This window comes from Hippocampus bargibanti, linkage group LG07, assembly GCF_051943395.1.
Source record: "Hippocampus bargibanti isolate YZ-2025 linkage group LG07, ASM5194339v1, whole genome shotgun sequence".
Lineage (NCBI taxonomy): Eukaryota > Metazoa > Chordata > Actinopteri > Syngnathiformes > Syngnathidae > Hippocampus > Hippocampus bargibanti.
In genome coordinates, this window is record NC_142740.1 from 25,599,847 (window position 1) to 25,615,554 (window position 15,708).

Sequence of the window (15,708 nt, forward strand, 5' to 3'; positions counted from 1 at the left end):
TGAACAAAGGGCAAAAAAAACGAGGAGGATGCAGTTGATAGTTGGATGCTGTTTATCCTTTACTCCATTTTCTGTTTTTTACATAACACTAATTTATAATAATAATAAGAATAATAAGACATTTCATTTATTAGTTCCTTTCAAAACTCTCAAGGTCACTTTACAGTCACAGGATAAGGGGCGGGCAGCGATACGCGCCACTCAACCCGAAAGTAACTCAAATAGACAGAAATCTAGCTAATTGCTAAGAGATAGCTAATAATAATACATTTCATTTACAAGCGCCCTTCAAAACTCTCAAGATCACTTCACAGTCACATGTCAAGTTAGATTGCTAGCTAGCTGGAAGAATGTAATTGTAGCATGTATTTATTACATATTTCCTTTTAATGTTTATGGCTTATAAAACATTTCTGTTTGAATTTGTAGGGTTTGTAACGGATTAGGGCATTTACATGGAAAACATGACTGTAAAGTGTCCTTGAGAGTTTTGAAAGGCGCTTAGAAATTAAATGTATCATCATTATTGTTATTATTACTTAGATATTTTCTAGCTAGGAAATTTCTTTTAGAACCAATTGATTTCCCAAGTAGAGGTACCACTCTACCAGTCTGATTTTGAAGATAGGTTTCATTATTTCCCAATGGAATAGTTTAGAAATGGAAAATTGTCACCTCATGCCTTTCTGCAAGACGCTCCGCTATATTATAGCGACTGAAAGCCAAGCCCTCTCATGAGTGAAGATTTATTCATCACAAATTTTATGATTTCATGTGGATTTCAGATTCTCAATCTGATATTTGGTCTCGTTGTCAAGTAGAAGTAAAATATTGGCTTCCTTCAATCGTATCCCGTCGTAATGATCGCACTGATCTCATCACCTCAGCAAACCACATTGGGTCATACTGTTTGAAGCTGCAATTAGAGGTCATAATAAACCCTTCCGGTTTCTGCTTTTCAGTCACAAGGGCGTTTGCATAACAGCACCACACTCACCTACAGCAAACTATTTTTGCAAATTATGCATTCTCAGCTCTCTATATGTCATAAATGTTGCTGCCGAAAGAACATGACTGTTTTTGCAGAGACGACTTTGATTATAGGCTGCAGCGTGGAAATTGGACTCAGTCTGTAACATTTCGAAGAAATGAACACTATTATTGACCACAAGGATCTTTGTCAGCACCCTCAAAAACCAAAAGTCTCGAATTTATAAAAAGAGTAAGAGCTGTTGGATACTTCCCATAACCTTCTCGTGTTGGTTCTCAGGATCATCTTCTACTTCCGGCCACCAGCCAGAACAAAGGAAGTCGCCCTAAGATGTCTGTTCTGTTGCCTGCTATGAACTTAAATGGTAAGAACCCTTCATGACACTTGTGGAAATGGATCAGTCAGTACACATCAATGCCTTACTTGGATGTATAATGAAAAACATCCTTGACCCAACTTCTACCCAAATATAATCTCATTGTTGTTGGACACCCCCAACCTAAATGTTTTGCATTGCGAGTCCTCATTGCCCTCTGTCACATCCCTCAGTCGGTTGTCCTCCCTGCTGCTGCATTTAGCAGAGCTGCAACGTGGCTGCTCAGCCACTGTCCAAACCACATACAGGGACAAAGATTTAAGGGGGGGGGATGTTGGTGGAGGGGGAAAAAGTCTTTTTCTGGGTTGTGATTTCCTCTTGGCGATGGCTTTGCAAATCTTTGACTTGAAATAATTTTAACAGATGCCAGGGCTGACATGTTTATAGAATATCAGTACTTGTAAAAGCAATCTAAAACACATGGAGAAGGAAAAAAAATCCATTTTGTTCAGAGAAAAGAACAAAAACGGAACTTGGTGAGGCATCCCTTTTTGGATGAAAGCAGTCTCCCACCCCACCCCTAAATGACAAAAATGCCCACCTAGAGAAGTTAGACTTCAAAATCTACTTCAGAAATGATAACAATAAATCACATATGCTTAAATTAGCATCCTCTGTTGCTATTTCTTAGCATTTATCCCTCAACATTACAAAATAAATGCAGATACTTAACTCTGTTAACTCATTCACTGTCAGACAATGTGCAAAAACGTGTCCACTCCAGTTAAATTAGCATACTGAGTAAATAGTGTCCTCACTTGAACTCATTCAATGCCAGATATTCAAAAATCTGTCCACTCCAGTGCCATGGTTTTTGTCATTTTCACTCAAATTGCAGGACCCACAGAATATTGAGTTTTAGGATGAAATAAACATTCAATGCAGCGTAAGAAACCTTAGACCACAGGTGTCAAAGTCAAGGCCCGCGGGCCAAATCCGGCCCGCCACATCATTTTTTTCGGCCCGCAAAAGCAAATCAAACTTGTTAAATTCCATGATGATTGCTAAAATCTGAGCCAAAATGTCATATTTTTGGATGTCAACCACAATAAAAGTCATTATTCTTGACTTCAAATTTGAAAACGAGTTATTCATTAATTTGCTGTGTGCTCTACATGTAATATTTCAAGGGATTTAAACATTCTAATGGGTTCCCCAAATTCATAACGGCCCTCGAGAGGAAACCATAACTACAATGTGGCCCGCGGCAAAAAATGACTTTGACACCCCTGCCTTAGACTCTCTTCTTTCCTCAGAAAAAAAGAGTTGATTCCTAAATCATATGAGTCTGCAGTTATCTGAGCTTGAAATTGGAGTGGCTGTACAAAATACAATAAAATACATACATAAAGTAAATTTGGGAATGGCAGTGAATGAGTTAACATCCCCTTTCTATACAATGCCGTATTGTCCTACTCCACAGTGATAGATTTTCCTCCAGCCGATGAGATTTTTTTGGAGGGGGGGCTTAAAATAAATACCGTTAGCTTACCCTATCATGGTTTCTGGACTCCATAGTCTCTGTTTTTTTTTTTTTTGCAGCAGCCTGTTTTTGTTGCCACGTGTGGTCTTCTGTAAACAGAGCTAGCATTGAGATGTATTTATAGAACGGCTTCTCCACCATTGTTTTTTGTTATTGTTTGTTAGCGATTCTCTTTTCGAACCGATGTTTTTCATGCGGCATGGTTTGCGCAGTTTCCCATCGCACAGTTTGAAATAGAAAAAAAATCAGCCAGCCCAAACTAAGCAGAGGTCGCGAGTACCGCACTGACGGAAAAGGTGCATTAGGTTACAATTGAGGATTTACAAAGCTCACTTCGCTTATCTAATCTCGCACAGCGACTCTAGGCAGTCGCTGGTGGATACGGCGGGACTTTTCCTTGAGTCTTTTGGAAAGAAAAAGCGGTGGACCCCGACCGGCGGTGTCCGTTACGCTTAGGTCAGCATTTGGCCCTCACCCATCTTGTGATTCATTTCAAGTGCGCATGTTTTATTTCTGTGGGTTCATAAAGTTCTTCTCCAAGATTTTGCCGCATCATTTCCAAAAGCGCGTTAGTGGAGACGTGTTGAAAGTCGTCGTCTGGCACTGGCGGGTTTATCTCCATTGCTTTTTCTTATCTTGTCTCGATGGCAGGTTGCCAATAGCATCTTTTTTTTCAAGGCAACTACTACAATGGAGGCTTAACCACTATGAATATACTCCTTTTTCTTTTTCAGTTTTATTTTACTTTGTGATAAAGATTGAAGATAAACATTATTGTAGGTTTGCCTTGTCATGTGGGAATGTTGTTCTTTTCGGTCACATTGACCATTACAATGGCAGAAAATAGTGCAGGCAGGTCTTTCTGCTTGTTTTTTTAACTCACTCACTGCCAGACAAAAAATGTGTTTACTCCAGTGCCAAGGTTTTTGTCATTTCCACTCAAATTGCAGGACCCACATAATATTGAGCTTTAGCACTACATAAACATTCAATTCAGAGTTAAAAACCTTGGACTCTCTTCTTTCATCAGGAAGAAAAAGTTAATTCCTAAATGATATGGGTCTGGAGGTATATGAGCTTGAAATGAGGGCGGCTGTCCAAAATATAATACATATTGATTGATATAGCGCTTTAACAAGAGCTGAAGCAAAGCACTAACATGGATAAAAGGCTCCCGCAAGAAAAAACAAAACCTGAACAAATTTGGGAATGGCGCGCCATGTCACACTTTTCAATTACTGAATACATTTGGGAATGGCAGCGAATGAGTTAAGCTAATTGGCAAGATAAAGATTAAATTCAGGATGAAATGTAAAAATTTCAGAAAACAATACAGGTGCTTCCCTACTTATGAACATTCGAGTTACGAACAACGGTAGATACAAACATTTTTGTAGTAACATACAGTATCTAGTATTTTCTCCTGTGGTACATGTACATCTCTTAATATAGCATGTAGTTTATTAAATGTTTATTTTTCAGTACAAACCAATACAGGTTACATATACAAACCTTAGCCCAAATTGAACTGTATAGTGCTTCTTTGCAATTTTTTTGATGATGATACTAGTGCAGCGTGTTCGACTGGAAACAAATTTCCTTGTGTGTTCTACATACTTGGCAATAAAGATGATTCTGATTCTGATTCTGATTAAACATACTTATATAAACCTTAAATATACTTATATAAGCCTTAAATATAAGGCTTAAACATACATTCCATACAAAATATAGCACTGTAGCAACTTATAAACAAATTCACTTTACAAACGACCGTTCGTACGTTGCGGAGAGTCTGTATTCCAATTCTGCACAATCTTTCATGTGTACATGTCATGTGCTTTTCTCTTTCAAGCTTCCACCTGCGGTGATAATTTTGCCTCTTGCTAGCAAAGGCCGAGGAGTTTAAGTTAGCACAGATGCAAGCGCAGCAGCCGCTCTTGCAGCTGCTGCAAGATGAGCAACCTAAAGTGTTGATGGTGACCCATTTATATGACACTGCTTTCCCGCATACCGCGTGAGGAAAGTGGATTTAAAAGATGTTCTTTTTTTTCTCCCCATAACCCCCAAATGCAATTGGGTGAGCGACACCATTCTCTCAGTGGAACATGATTATTCCATAATGTATCGTGATTTCTTTCCAGCTTCCCTTTTGAGGAATGTCTTTCACTTCCAGTCACTAAATGGTTTTCATCTGGACGTGGACAAACTTAATGCACAGTAATCTTTCGGTGAACAACCCACCGGCATCACTTTCGATATTGCATATGTAGGTTCGGACTTTCGCGGAAATCGGATCAACGCGAGCCGTGGCTCCTTATAAGGACTGCTCGATGTGTTTATTTCATGAGCTGTAAAGTTTCGAAAGTAGCTCAATCAAATGGCAGCGACATGTTTGGAAGAGAGGAAAGGTTTTGGGCCATGACATCATTTACAGGTGGATCAACCGCGAGAGACAGTCTATTTACGCTTGAGAGTACGTACATGCGGTCTCCGGTTAGCTGCGGAGAAGATGCTTGGGGGGGGGAGAGGTTCAAGGTAAAGGGCTGCATTCAGATTTTCCTACTTAGCTAATCTAAACAGCTCATCCCCAGGCGAGTGTTCACAAGCGTGATTGATTCTCTCGTTTTGTTCGAACCAAGTCAAATGGGCCTTGGTGCCATTTACTGGTAGACATTGTACGCTGTATGAATTTGCAAGAGGGAAGAATGTTTGAGATCTAATATAGGAGAAGTATGACCAATTCTGCCTCAAAGATAATTACAATTCCGGGGGTAGAGGGGAAGGAAATTTTGGCTTCTTCCAAGGTTCGTACGGCCAAATTTGAACCAGGTGTACCACAAAGGGATTGCACACTTTTAACTTCAGGGAAAACCGTATAACCCCACCCCCCACAGTAATCCAAAACAACCTGAACAACTTGTACTCCTTAGGCCCAAAGGATTTTTTTTATTTGCCCCACCCAAAAAATCATTGTCAGAATAATTTACTTTTAAACGAAAAAAAACTGGAAAATAGGACTATATAAGGGGGGAAATGCGTTTTTTAATTCTTTATAAGATCATTAAAAGGGGAATGGTTGGAACATGTGTTGTCAATTTTATTTGAAAATGCTTTGAAATGATTTACTGCTAATTATGTGAAGCTTATTGAGTTATCATATTTTCCGGTGTATAAGGCACACCCAAAAGCCTTTATTTTCTTTATAAGAACACCCCGTGCCTTATATGGTGGTGTGCCATATATGTGAAGTAATATTGAGCCAGAACAGGTCTTGCAACTACTGTCAGCAGCCACCGACTCAATTTCCCCCCTGTAGAAGAAGTCATGCGTAACCCCAGCCTCTACTGTAGTGCCTTATAATGTGGTGTGCTGTATATTTGGAAAATATTATAGTTGGAAAACTTTTTGTCATTCATTGAAGGTGCACCTTATAATCCGGTGCGCCTTATATATGGAAAACGTTTGAAAATACACCATTCAGCTGGGTGCACCTTATACAGCGGAAAATATGGCATTTATATATTTGGAAACCTTTTTTCATTGATGGAACGTGCACCTTAACGTTGGGTGTGCCTTATATATGGAAAAAGTTTGAAAATACACCATTCATTGGCGTGCGCCTTATACTCCAGTGTGCCTTATACACCGGAAAATACGATACCTTGTGTGTGAAAAGGCTACTTAAAAAGCACTGCTTTGCCTTCCCCGATAAGAACAATCTTTTTCATGATTCGCCAAATTACGTCTCATGCTCACATCTCAAATTTCTGCTCTTAAGTCAAAAGGAACAATCTCGTAAAATGCATTTATGTTGTATTTGACTATGTGAAAGGAGCAAAATACTTTGAGAGACATGCAAAACCATCTCAGATGAAAAATTTCCTGCTGACCACTTATATTAGCTCCTATTTTGGTTCGTAGACCTTAACCCTAATGATGGTAGTACTAAGTCATCCTTTCTCATGTTCAAAATGTGAGGTCATTCTCAGGTTACCCGTAAACATTTCCTTCAGCGTTGGCGCCGGTGCGGCAGATAGCATCTTCTCAAAAATGGCTCTCCAGATTACTAGCCCAGACCCTGCCGCCCTTTATCAGGTGGGAACAGCTTTGCTGTGTCACTGCAATGTTGTGGAAACACCTCCAGATGGAATCTGGTAAAGGAGCGAAAGAGACCGTGAAGAATTGGAAACTTCACCGCACAGTCTGATGCTGTTTCGCGGTTATTCCATTTTTCCCTTTGGAGCATTTGGGGTAATTTGTTGAAAAATTGAGGGTTAACTAAGAAGGAATGCAAAAATAAGGTCCCCTCCAATGGGATGCGATTCCTTTTGATCGTCGCCCGCAAATTACGGGGTCATTATTAGAATGGCCGGTTTGTTTTAAAAATAACAGAGTAGATGAAGTGGAGTTTGACGTCTCGAAACAAAAACAAGAATTGGCATACCGTCAAGCTAGCAGATTCACAATGTCAACCTAACCTGCATTTATATTCAAAGTCCACTTTAGCTAGCTGATGCTAAAATACAAAGGTACAGTGTACACCTACTGACTTGCCGAGTGATCATTTTATGGACTTGTGGAGCCAGAAACGGCACGCAGAAACGGTCGTGTAATCTTTTCTGACATGTGTTTTTAACAAACCGGCAGTCTGAAAGTGACTGGAATTTTCACCAGCGTCGCATTTCACCCAGCTTTCGTCTCATTGGGAAAGGCAGCCTCTCTTCCTGATATCCAATACAAGTCTGCCACTTATAACTGCGAGGGAGCGGGAGGTAGCCCCTATTTATGCCACATAAAACAATTTTACAATGTTTTACCCCTCGCAAAGACTTCTCAAGACACTTTTGAAGCACGCTGTTAACAGGCCACTTTAGACACCGGAGTCGTCTCTCTTTGGAAGGCCCATTTTCTAGTAGTGTTATGGGGTCATTCCGTTGAATGGTGTGAACCAAGCACATGTTGATTTTAATGAAAATTGGTGTGTTTGTGTATAATGATGGAACAACTATAAAACTGAAATTTTAGGTCAGTTGAGGCAGGGGTGGGCGGTCATGTGGTTGATTGGTTAGCGCGGCAGGCCTCACAGGGCAGAGGTCCAAGGTTTGATTCTGGCTGCACGCTCCCTGCATGGATTTTGCATGTGCTTTCATGCATGGGTTTTCTTTGGGTACTTCAGTTTCCTCCCACATTCCAAAAATCATGTGTGGCAGGTTAAAAAGGAACACTCTAAATTTTCCCCGGGTGTGAGTTTGAGCACAAAGGGTTGTAGGTTCCCTGCGATTGGCCGGCAATCGGTTCAGTGTGTCCCACCACCGAGTGGCCGAAAATGGCTGGGATAGGCTCCAGCACATCCTGCGACCCTTGTGAGGATTAAGCAGATCGGAGGATGGATGGGTGGATGGATGCGTCAGATAAATGGATGGGTCAGATGGATGGATGTGTCAGATGGATGGATGGGTCGGTTGGATGGATGAATGGGGGTCAGGTGGATGGATGAATGGGTCAGGTGGATGGATGGTCTTATGGATGGGTCGGATGGATGGATCAGGTGGATGGATGAATGGGTCAGGTGGATGGATGGGTCAGGTGGATGGATGGGTCAGATGGATGGAGAAGGGGTTCAAGAACAATGGCCTGTCGATTGTGGACTTTTTCTGCAACAAAGGAAATATTTTTGTGTTTGTGTTTCACATTTTTTATTCTTTTTTCAAGACTAAGGAGTCAAACGTTTTCACGGATGAATCATGAAGGATTTATCGTCCTAAAATTTGAGATTTGGTATTGGTTCAAGCTTCACATGAAAATCTAAATCTCAGATGGTTTGTGCATTGAAAGAAAGGACCCTGTGGCTGGCTCAGCACGTGTCATTATGCGAATGTGTGCTAGTTCGATTTGTGGATTTGCATATGTGGCTGAAATATGTGCTAGCCCAAGCACATCTGCAGGAGCAAAAGTGCCGCTCTCTCGTTCAGAACAGCGTCTACAGACCAAACCGACATGAAAGCGTGATCAAACAAAGCTGCATGGAGACGAGCAGAATGGCTCTGGCATTTAAATCGCCGTAGAGCGTAACAGATTTCTCTGCTTGGATCCCATCCAAAGAGGTCTGCTAAGTGTGTTTCGGCGCAGGTGCGAAGGATGAATCTCAACGGCAGATGAGGTCATCGTCAGGACGGATGTTTAATGACATAAACACCTGCGGAATCTTGTAGGCCGGACAGGGAACTTCCGCCATTGTCCTTCCAGAGGAGAACTTTGTAAAGAAGCTGCAGCAAAAGTTGCTGGAGGAGTCCGATGGTTTGCACAGACGGATGGAAAAAAATATGGCAGCTTTTAAAGCGCTTGATGCTCTCCTGATGTATTCCAACTTTTGTGGATTGGTTTTCGTACGAGACCCCCCTCCCCTTTTTTATGCTGCAAAAGGTTATATCATGTTTGTTAGTCTGCGTAGGCTCTCAGTCGTACGGGAGTGGTCCATCGATTGAAAGGTTTCTTCAGCCGTTATCTGTACTTCTTTGAAGGTGTCGAACGTTTCGCTCCTCATCCGAAGAGCTTCGTCAGCGAACTAAAGTTGTGCCGGTAAAACACAGGTGGCCGTGCCAGACCTCTTCTCTGATAGGTCCCTGCTCTAGGGTGGGGGGCAGTACACTACTCCATGAAGCTCATCTGATTGCCCCGAATGTTCTATGCCTGGCTCTGATTACCCCATTAGCTCTGGTATCACCTCATTAGCATTCTAATGAGGTGATACCAGATCTAATGGGACATTATCATCACCTTATTGGCATGCTAATGTAACATTAACATCACCTCATTAGCATGCTAATGATACCAGAGCTAATGGGGCATTAGCATGCTAATCACGTGACATCAGAGCTAATGGGCTATTGCACCTCATTAGCATAACATCACCTAATGGGGCATTAACATCACATGCCCTATTAGCATGCTAATAGTGCATTAGCATGCTAATGATACTAGAGTTAATGGGGCATTAGCATGCTAATTATAACAGAGCTAATGGGGCATTAGCATGCTAATGGGGTGATACCAGAGCTAATGGGGCATGAGCATCACCTCATTAGCATGCTAACGAGCATTAGAATCACCCCATTAGCATGCTAATGGGGCATTAGCATCACCTTGTTAGCATGCTAAAGCCCCATTAGTCCTCGTATCACCTCATTACACACTTTTTAAATTCGTAAGGTATCACTGTAATCAGATTAGCTTCAGAGAGTAGTCCACTGCCCCCCCCCCCCAACCTTAGAGCAGGGACCTATCAAAGCAGAGGTCTGGCACCGCCACCTCTATCCATTAAAGTTATCTATGGGGCCAGAGTTACCAGCACAACTTAATTCACTGACGAAGCTTTTCAGATGAGGAACAAAACGTCTGACACCTTCAAAGAAGTACAGATGTCGGCTGAAAAAAAAACTTTTTTCATGTTTGTTGTTACTGGTTTTCTCTGTCTACCATTTAATTGTGGATCGTTTCTATGTCAGGCAGTCAGTCCAATGGGCGGACGCAATAAGGGAGGGAAAAAAAATACACCAAATGGAACCAATATTTACAAAGCGCTGGCGAACAATAACAAACAATTGCGGTCGGTGTCTGTGAAAAAACTGAAGGTGGTGGGGCGGGGGGCATCAATCTTTCCCGCTTATGTTCCGCAGGTCTGACACTTTTGCTTTCATCATTCTGTCAACGTAGCGTTTCATTGCATTCCCTCCTGAATCACTCTGATGAATCGGATTGGACTTTCAAAGTGACATTCGTATCAATCTTCACAAATTCCTTTCAGGTTTTTTTTTTTTTTTTACAAGCGTGCTTGGATTTGGTGGATGTTTTTCTCCAATGTTGAAAAGATCGCTCAAGTAAGTTACGGTCTGGCAACCCCTGCCCCCCACCACCTGCGCCACTCTTTTCCTCGCAAATGTGCGTGTCCAGCTCTCGTAAGGAGCCGTTTTGCGAGGGAGAAATCCAGCATGACTCACCGCCATACTCCCCCTTTTGTCAGCGAGCCTCCAGTTGAAAATAATTTCTCAGACTTTTCTCGGCTTTGAGGAGCTGAAACAGTAAACGAATGAGCCCATTTATGCCGAGCGGGTTCATATGGACGCAAATTCAGTGCTACCTCGGTTTACGAACAATTTGGCTTACGAACTTTTCGGTTTAGGAACATTAAATTTATGAAAATTTTACCTTTGCATACACACTTTTTTCAGGATACACGAATGAGTGATGTGTCGTTCGCGAACGAGCCCGTTCTGCGAACAACAAAATGGCAGCCGACTGCTTTTGTCCTCTATTGCGTGTTTTGGGTATTTTAGATGCTATAAAACGAAGAGTTGAGGAACCTGTTGATTGTGTATGTGCGAAAAGCAGCCATTTTGTTTCACGGTGCCGCGCTGCAAACTTGAAATTATTTCAATTCAGGAGGGGTGTCATGATGATGTCATACGAGGGTTGGCGGAGCGATTTCAGAGTGCTAATAGCAAACTATTTTTGTATAGTTAACTACATGGACCAAAAAAAAAAAGGATTTTCACCTTATTGCTTACAATTTACATGATTGAGGCGCGGTTTACTTAAAATGTACATCTATCCGCCTTTTAAATCAATCACAGCCATTCCCAAATGTATTTGGTAATTGAAAATAGGACGTGGAGTGCCGATACAGCACTGGTCAGACCTCTGGTGATGTTTTTCCCGTTCCACAAGGGGGCAGCATTTACAGTTTTTATTGTTAGCGCTTTGTTCCAGCTTCAGCTGTTGTTAAAGCGCTGTATAAACCAATATGTATGTATTTATTGCATTATATTTTCGACAGCCACCCTCATTTCAAGCTCATAACTCCAGACCGATATAACTTAGGAATTAACTCTTTTTACTGATGAAAGAAGAGAGTCTAAGTTTTTTACGCTGCATTGAATGTTTATGTACTCCTAAAATCAATATTCTCTGGTTCATAGAATTTGAGTGACAATGACAAAAACCCTGGCACGGAAGTGGATACATTTTTTGCATGTCTGGCAGTGAATGAAGTTTACATGTTTTGAAAAGGATCACAAGTGTAAAAAAAAAGTTGACAACTGCTAACTCATTCACTGCCATTCCCGAATTTATTTATTTATTTTTCTTGCGGGGGTGCCAATAAAGCACTGGTCAGATCTCTGGCGATGTTTTTCCCTCCCACGAGGGGGCAGCGTTTGCCTTTTGTCCATGTTAGCGCTTTGTTCCAGCTTCAACTGTTGTTAAAGCGTTATATAAATCAATATCTATGTATTGTATTGTAGTTTGTACAGCGGCCCCCATTTCGAGCTCAGATAACTCCAGACCGATATAACTTAGTAATTTACTCTTTTTTTCTGATGAAAGAAGAGAGTTTTTTTAAATAATAATAATACATTTCATTTATAAGCGCCTTTCAAAACTCTCAAGGACACTTTACAGTCACGGGATATTTTTTCGACAGGTGAGCAGCGGCAGGCACACGCGCCAGCGTTCACTCAATCCAGGCAGACACACAAAAACTTCATTAATAGCTGGTTCCCTAGCTTGTCTTTTCTCTTCAAATTGTACTGATGGGTGAACTGTTATTATGTCCCTGTGCAGGTTATTCATGGAGCCTGATTGATGGGATATTTTAACCTTTCAGTCTACACTCTGCCATTGAACTATCAATAAAGTTGAAACGAGTACAAATTCCGCTGTGTTTTCTTTCTGCTTTTGCACAAATATTTGCACATGACTTAATATCTTCCTCTCCCCTTCCAGACAGCGTCATCGGCGACAAGGAATTTGAGGTGATGATGCAGATTGATTGCGAAGTGACCGACACCAGAATCCTCCACATCCGCTCGGCCACCATCCCACCGGAGCTGAGGGTCAATCGCACGCAAAATTTTTATCAAGACTCCAGAGCAGAGACCCAGGCCTCACCTCCCGTCGGTGTGCTCATGGGGTCAGCCTAGGGTCACCGTCGACAATGACCATTAGGGGGAGTAAAAAAAAAAAAAAAAAAACGAAAGCCTTAAAGGCACATTCTTGATCATGGCCCGAATTCCGGATGCTAGACTTTTACTTGTTGGGCGCTAGCTCCTTGATGTAGTTTCACTGACTTGCCCCACATAACCTCAAACATCTCACGTACGGCTAATTGCTTAGCAGCAGGGGGCTGAACAATGAACCCTGAGTCACCCCGTCACAACACAAATGCGCCATAGCAGCTCTAGCAACACAGGTCCACTGCTTGTTGCTCCTTATTTCAAGATTAGCTCAGCAAAGGGCTGTTTAAAACATTTCATCTTTCATCTTTTTGAACTCATTCACTGCCATTCCCACATTTATTGTGGAATTGAAAATATGACATAGAGCGTGATTTCCGAATTTTATTTTTTTCATGCTTGGGTGCCCATAAAGCGCTGGTCATGGCCTATGCCAATTGTTTTTTTATTTTCCACAAGGGGGCAGCATTTCCTTTTCCCACGTCTCGCAGTGAATTAGTTAAATATGGAAAAAATTAATCTGCCGATTTGGGATTTGTTTGAATTTGGCGTTTTTGCTGAAAAACCTTTCTTGAATTATAAAGTATTCCAGTCGATTCTCTCCGCAGCTACAGACAGATTCCTCAGGAAGTCACGTGTTCTCGGACATGTGACCAAAATCTGGATGTACTTTGTTTTCTTTTTGTTTGTTTTTATACTCTCGATGAAGAATGTGTTGTTTGTGTTGGAAAATATTGGAACATATTTAGATGCACGTATTTATTTCCTTTGCCTTTGACATTGTATGTTTTTATCCGCGTGTCTGTTTTTATGGAAAAAGTTTATCTTTTCAGGAAAAATATGTGAAATTATTCTGCCCTTTTTGTATCGTGCACTTGCAGCATTTGAATTTAAAACAAGGTAAATGTTATGAAAAACATAGTTTGTTGTACAGGTCTGGAATGTTCAGATTTGACTTCCAATTAAGAAGTAATTCATTGTTTTTTTCACAGTGTTAAAAAGTACATCTGTTTTTTTCATTTGTAAACTTTCTTGGAGCGTTTGATTCCCAGCGTCACTGCAAGCCAGTTTTTAACAATGTGAAAAATTTGTGTTTTGTGCATATGCTTAAAATAAACACTGGATTTTTCTGTATGCATATTTTCATGCGGTATTTTTTGGTGCATTTTTTGTTTTGTGGATTTTTATCTGTCTTTGTCCTCTTCTGAAGCTAAACTGACACCTGCTTTCTTTTTTGCTCAAACAATCACCCAGACGGGTTCATTTTCGGTGTACTTGGGTTGCACACAGCCCCTTTTACAAAGAATAACAAAACAATTAGGAATTTTTGACTCACTATATTCGAAATGGGAGTAGAGATTTTTTTAACTACATTTAGCCTGAGGTGGTAACAGAAATTTGGGGAGTCTACGCCTCTGCTTTTTGGCTCTTTTAAGGACAACCGACGTCTCCGGACAAGTTGTGTCCATAATTTTTAAAATGGCTTCAAATGACTTCTTCTGAGCGTATTTTAATAAGATTCAACCTCATATAGCTATATTTTACGTTTTAAGACTCGCGCTGAATATTCAGGAAGTCTTGTTTTTGAGTTGGTGATGAGTCCGTACGTGACGTCACTAAAGGAACGCCCCTGACCGAAAAAAAGACACATTGTAGCAGTCCTTCCATCACGTCAATGTATTTTGCTGTACTTTTTTCGTCTGAAAACCTCGTGTTGCACCCAAAAGCCGCCAGAAGGGGGCGTCCAAGCTCCATGGAAGGAATTTATCAGCCTGTGGAAACGGGCTGATTCATTCCTCACAACAGCTCGGTGGCCATTTTGTGCCTCTTTTTGGGTGAGACATTTCGCCTCAAAATGGCACTGAATAAATTATTTAATCGATTGCAAACATGTATGCTTTCCTCTTCAGAACTATTTGAATCATATTCATAACTGGATGTGTAACAAGAAAGCATATTCTCCGAATCTGAAGCCATTGTTTGGATTCTCCAGCAATGCAAGACGTCTGGTGTGACGTCACGAACAGGGGCGGGACTTTCTGAAAATGCCTAATTCGCAGCTCAATTTTTTGCAGATTTTGGACACTGAGTCATTTTTATTGGTGTTTTGCATTTGAATACAAATATCATAATGCATGTTTTGGTATTTTAGATGCTATAAAACGTTTTTGTGATGTCAGTTAAGAAACAAAAAAGTGACGTCGGTTGTCCTTTAAGGCAAAAAATGTCCTGTTATGGCCACACATTAGAAGAAATGTTCTTGAGGTCAGGTTATCCGCTTTTTCATTGGCAAAAACGATGTGTCATTTTTGGTTGCATTAAAGTCATATTTCAAAATTTCCTGACTACTAAATTTGACGATAGATGTGTGAGGTGCAAGGATCAGTTGACGGTCATACCTGCCAATTTATGAAACCAGAAAAGCCTAGTAATACGCCAGGTTACTGCGCATGCGCAGTAAGATTTCCGCTTGTTAGCGTTTTTTTTTAATCATTATTTAAAATAAAGTACGGCCTACGACAATTTATATACGGGAATTGTAATCATTTATACGAGCATCTATTATCCAAGGTTGACAGGTATGAAAGTCAAACTCGCGTCATTTTCACTTTTTCTTGAGCGAAGTCTAACTCCTGGAAATGCTTGGGAGTATTCCCAATGGTAAAAACGACGCTAACTGAGTCTCGATTCCAGGAATGAGCTGTCACTCAATTCATCTAAAAGAAGCTAACAGCTAGCACTGTGCCGATCGCCTGTTGTCGTGTTTTCAATTAACGTACAGTACTTACTATTTTGACGATTTTGAATTTTGTTGTTTTTATTGGAAACCCCAATTGTCATTTTT

At 40.9% G+C, this 15,708-nt stretch overlaps 1 protein-coding gene across 1 annotated transcript in view; it reads left to right on the plus strand.

The window, feature by feature from the left end:
- The window catches only part of atf6 (activating transcription factor 6), a 43,916-nt gene extending 28,238 nt beyond the window's left edge, over nucleotides 1-15,678 (plus strand). Inside the window, exons 15-16 of the mRNA XM_089000349.1 lie at nucleotides 1,271-1,355; nucleotides 12,634-15,678. Of these exons, the coding sequence (XP_088856475.1) occupies nucleotides 1,271-1,355; nucleotides 12,634-12,830 (282 nt within the window). The 3' untranslated portion in view covers nucleotides 12,831-15,678. The remainder of the gene's footprint in view (nucleotides 1-1,270; nucleotides 1,356-12,633) is intronic.
- The last annotated feature ends 30 nt before the right edge of the window (nucleotides 15,679-15,708 follow it).